This window comes from Sinocyclocheilus anshuiensis, unplaced genomic scaffold (assembly GCF_001515605.1).
Source record: "Sinocyclocheilus anshuiensis isolate Anshui unplaced genomic scaffold, SAMN03320099.WGS_v1.1 scaffold859, whole genome shotgun sequence".
Classification (NCBI taxonomy): domain Eukaryota; kingdom Metazoa; phylum Chordata; class Actinopteri; order Cypriniformes; family Cyprinidae; genus Sinocyclocheilus; species Sinocyclocheilus anshuiensis.
Genome location: NW_015542370.1, coordinates 39,878 through 44,842, shown reverse-complemented (window position 1 = coordinate 44,842; position 4,965 = coordinate 39,878). Strand labels below are relative to the sequence as shown.

Here is a 4,965-nt window from a genome sequence, read left to right as displayed (position 1 = left end):
GAGCCGGCAGTGTTGGTCTACAGCTGCACTAGCCACTAATAGAAAGAGATCATGAGGACGTTAGCATTTGCACTACTTTCCTCTATTGAATTTATAAGCTATATCCTATAAGATTAGAGTTTAAGTCTGCATGTGCATATACTTCAACGTAAGATACTGCAGTAGCTAAATAGCAATAGCAAGTAATCTTTACACAAAAATTGATACTTTTGACAAGTATGTGCTATTAATGTGAAGCGGAAGTGAGAAAAAAAAGTGTTTATTACGTTTGAAATATGGATATTTATCTTACAAAAATGCATGGATTCGCTACAGAAGGCCTTTATTCACCCCCCGGAGCTGCGTGAGGTACGTTTTATTACGGATGCGCGCACTTTATTTCACATCTTCTGAACATCTTCTGACAACTGACACCCGCTTACCCCCACTGAAAGGCTTGGAGGGGCCAGGACAATTTTTAATATAACTCCGATTGGATTCATCTGAAAGAAGAAAGTCACATACACCTAGGATGCTTTGAGGGTGAGTAAAACAGGCTAATTTTCATTTTTGGGTGAACTAACCCTTTAAGTGAATTGTTCTGTTGTGGGTGGTCTCCTTTCAAAATCTGACAAACATTGCTCTACACCAGGTGTGACCATTTGGGCACAAGAACAGCTTCTACAGAGGCTTCTCATCCCCCATACACAGATGCAATCTGTTTGGGGCCGAGAATAAATGTTTATGGCCCTTTTCTTCTGTTAGTATTTAAGGGAAAGTTGCAAATCAGTCATTGGATTCTGTAGTCAGAAAACCCAACACCGCACATGTGAGACTCTGGAGCTTTGCACTAGAACTCTCATACTGCGGTGTGTCTCTCTGCTGTCAGGTATGCATTTCGTTTTTGATTCAAATATGTAATTGTGTTAAACAGATTCTGCCCATAGAGCACACTGTATAGTTTTTTGTGCTACTACATGTGCACATAGGCTAGTTAAGTTTATTCTCTAAAACACATGATTGCTTTGCTGTAAGTGTTCTTTGAAATACTTAGGTAAAAGATTGTAGATGCTATGCATTTAGACCGTGTGTCTTGTGTTAAATTAGGATAACTGTTACATGTGTGACTATGTTAAATTTGTTTGTCTCCTACGTGGATCACTTGGCTATTCCCCATATAGCCACAGTGTCCATGTACAGGAGCAGGGTTGCCACGTGGCTCAGTTGCATTATCCTTTCTAAATTTGCTTCTAATTGATTCATTATGTAATTGGCATGATACAATTTTACCTGACTAATAATAAAATGTTTTATTTGATTTATTCTGAACTCTCCTGAAATCATTATGACTAGTAAACTGTGGAGGCTTTTGTTACCGCAAATCTACGGCCAGGATAGGTCAAACTGAAGGCTCATGAATGATAGGAGCAGTAGGCACGTCATCGGAGACCTTCTGATTTCTGTCTATCGCTGATGTTAGCAAGTTGTACGGGAAAGGACTAAGTGAACTACACTTTTTGTCATAAGCAAGCAGTAGGCGGCAGGCAAAACCGGTATTAGTCTACCTACACCCTCTGACTAGCTTCAGACTATACATATTTACCTGACTGATAATAAATTGTTATATTTGATTTATTCTGAACTCTCCTGAAATCATTATGACTAGTAAACTGTGAGGAGGCTTTTGTTACCGCAAATCTACGGCCAGGATAGGTCAAACTGAAGGCTCATGAATGGTAGGAGCAGTAGGCACGTTATCGGAGACCTTCTGATTTCTGTCTATCGCTGATGTTAGCAAGTTGTACGGGAAAGGACTAAGTGAACTACACTTTTTGTCATAAGCAAGCAGTAGGCGGCAGGCAAAACCGGTATTAGTCTACCTACACCCTCTGACTAGCTTCAGACTGGCGAGAGTTTGTGATCGTAAGATCCATGTAAGGCCAACGTGAGACTTGTCAGATTTAAACGAGAAAGGAGTCAGAATTAAATTAGAAACCAAAGTTTTGATAAATCAGGTAGTTTTTCCAAAAGCGCGAGAAAAGACCGAACACGTATCAAACCTTCAACCAGGCCGCTGGACTCCGCTTTTTGGGCCGGCGGGTGGATTCTTACAAAAGTAATGATAAAGACATTTATAATGTTACAAAATATTGGGGTGGATTGGTCTATGGGAAATAGTCCTGCCACCACAGCTGGAAAAAATCCTAGAGGAAACACTGATGAGTAATGTCCTAATCGAACAGTAAGACTGTTAAACCATACCACAAAGTCCTACACAAGACTAGTGTTGTGTTTGGCAGCCGTCTCGTCTCGTTTTCGTCACGTGATAAAGGTTCGTTGACGACGATATTTAGTCATAATTTTCGTTGACAAAGCAACACTACACAAGACTCCAGGTGTGACAGAAGAATGCAGTGGTCAACTAAGTCAAATGCAGCGCTTAGGTCTAAGAGGAGCCATTTGTTTCCCTGCATCTGTCGTGAGAAATATGTCATTTAAGACTCTTAAGAGGGCCGATTCAGTGCTATGTAGAGCTTTAAAACCTGATTGATAGACTTAATTAAAGCAGATGGTAATTTGCACTGCTCTTGGTAGATTGCAGTGGTCATTATGGAAATGATCTGGCTGTGCACTATGTGCTTCATTTAGTGGCTTTTGAATTAACTGCTTGTTTTCAAAAATATTATTTAATATTACTACGCTGCATGTAAACATTTTGTGTGTACACTTTACATGTTTTTGCTCAGGTGGCCAAAATGTCTGTCTAATAGAGAAAAGTTTTGATCAGCAAGAGAATAAATGAGAGGAAACATTGCTTATGAATACCCAGCATTAACTGTTAACCCTGGGTAAATTGTGAGCAGTGTGAAACCTGAAGCAAAATAACCCTGGACTCCTTTTATCAGGGGTTTAGAATGAACCAGGGTTAAGTATTTCAAGTGAGAGAAGCCCTATGGTGAGTTCGCACTGGAGAAAATTCATTGTAGCAAGAATGCTATCAGTTCTCTTTATAGTGCATCAACCTGTTTTGTACAACAGGTGATCTTATTCTGGGTATACATTAAGGTTACTTTTTGTTTTGCATTTTATTCTTACCAGATGTTTTTCCCAAATTATTAAATATGAGATTTTAGAAGCTAGGCTAACTGGTTATCAGTATGCTAAGTTAGGGTGCTAACTAGTATAAGAATGATTATTATTTAATTTCTCAGTCAATAGATTCGTTACTCTTACCATTAAAAGTTACATGTAATTGAAAAGTCAGTTATAATCATTTACATTAAGACAACATATCATTAGTTGAATTTGTACGTTCTAATCCGACACAACATGGCGTATATGCACATTTAAAGGTCTTTCAGCCAGAGGAATCACTTAAAAGACCCCTTTTTATGAAGAACAAGAACATTTAAGGACCCATTTGTTTCAGATTATCACAAACCTGGCCCGATTGTAAATTTCAGGTAAAATCAATGTTAAAATCAAGTAATATTACCAGGCCTACACAACTTTTTACTGTTACTTTTAAAAAATATTGAAAAAATATAAATTAAAAATTTTAAATTAACAATCTTACCTGCAAAGATCAACACTTGGAAAAAACGACGCATTCTTCACATGCAATCTTTTGGCAGTGATGTGAACTGCTTCGTTGCAAACATTAAAAAGACACCTATAACGCAGACACACAGCTTTATCTGGCTTTACCTACTTCCTTCTCCTTTCTTCTTTATTAGTGGTTGGCAAATCAGCTTAAGAGGCAAATCCACCACCTACTGGGATGGAGTGTGAAATCAAGATAGAAGGCGACAAGAAAAGTTTCTTAGGGGCCGTTTACACGACAGCGTTTTCAGCCAAAAACGGGAAACTTTTCATGCGTTTTGCCTGTTCGTTTACACGACAACAGCGTTTTGGGGACTGAAAACGCATATTTTTGAAAACGGGTTTCAAAGTGCAATTTTTTTTATTGAATCACTCAAATTCAACACTTTAAAGTAGCCAGGGGGTGAACACAAAGAAAAAGAGATACAATGAAATACTAAAATTACAATGAAATAAAGAGAAAAAAATAAATTACAAAAAAACATGGAAATGTTTACATACAGTACATTAATACACTTAATGTTACGGAAGGAGACTCACACAGAGGGTTAGAAAAGTATAACAATGTTTATTTTCAGCAAGGAGTGCGGATGGATAGGGCAGGTGAGAATATGAACTAGGGTAATGGTCCTGAAGGGAGATGAGAAGAGTAACTCCGTATGGGGTCCTCACAGGAGATCGTGGAAGGGAGACAGAGGACTGCACACACCTCAATTGATGGGTACACGGGGAATCCACGGAGCAGATGACGGGAACGGAACACAGGAATACACACTGGAGGAAACACAGGAGGTAAGTATCATCACCTAGGAGGGAGAAGAATGCCTTCCATACCCTGGAGATGAACTGTGGGCCACGGTCTGAGACAATGTCCTCGGGAATGCCATAATATCTGAAGAAGTTGTTAAACATGATTTCAGCTGTCTCCATGGCTGCGGGTAGACCCCTGAGGGGAAGAAGACGGAAAGATTTAGAGAATCGATCAATGACTACAAGAACACATGCGTTACCATCCGAGGCTGGTACTTGATAGCCAGGAGCTCCCTGTTGCCGATGTCATAATTCCTCTCCGCCGGGTTGAGTTTGCGTGAGAAGGCACATGGATGGAGTTTGGCTGGTGTCCCCTGCTGCTGAGAAAGTACGCCTCCGACTCCTGTAGTGGAAGCGTCCACCTCACCCACAAATGGTTTATTGGGGTCTGGATGGATGAGGAGCGGGGCAGAAGTGAAGGCTTTCCTAAGTGCTTCAAAGGCCTCCGTGGCAGCTGGTGTCCAGGACAGAGATTTGGGCTTATTTTGGAGCATGTTAATGAGTGGACTGGTTATGGAGCTGAAGTGGTAGATGACTCTTCTATAGAAGTTTGCGAATCCCAGGAATCGTTGA

General features: G+C 40.1%; 1 protein-coding gene across 1 annotated transcript in view; it reads right to left on the bottom strand.

The window, feature by feature from the left end:
- Positions 1-3,633, bottom strand: part of LOC107692216 (uncharacterized) — a 15,127-nt gene extending 11,494 nt beyond the window's left edge. Inside the window, exon 1 of the mRNA XM_016491180.1 lies at positions 3,557-3,633. Coding sequence (XP_016346666.1) covers positions 3,557-3,590 — 34 coding nt within the window. The 5' untranslated portion in view covers positions 3,591-3,633. The remainder of the gene's footprint in view (positions 1-3,556) is intronic.
- Between the last annotated feature and the right edge of the window lie 1,332 nt (positions 3,634-4,965).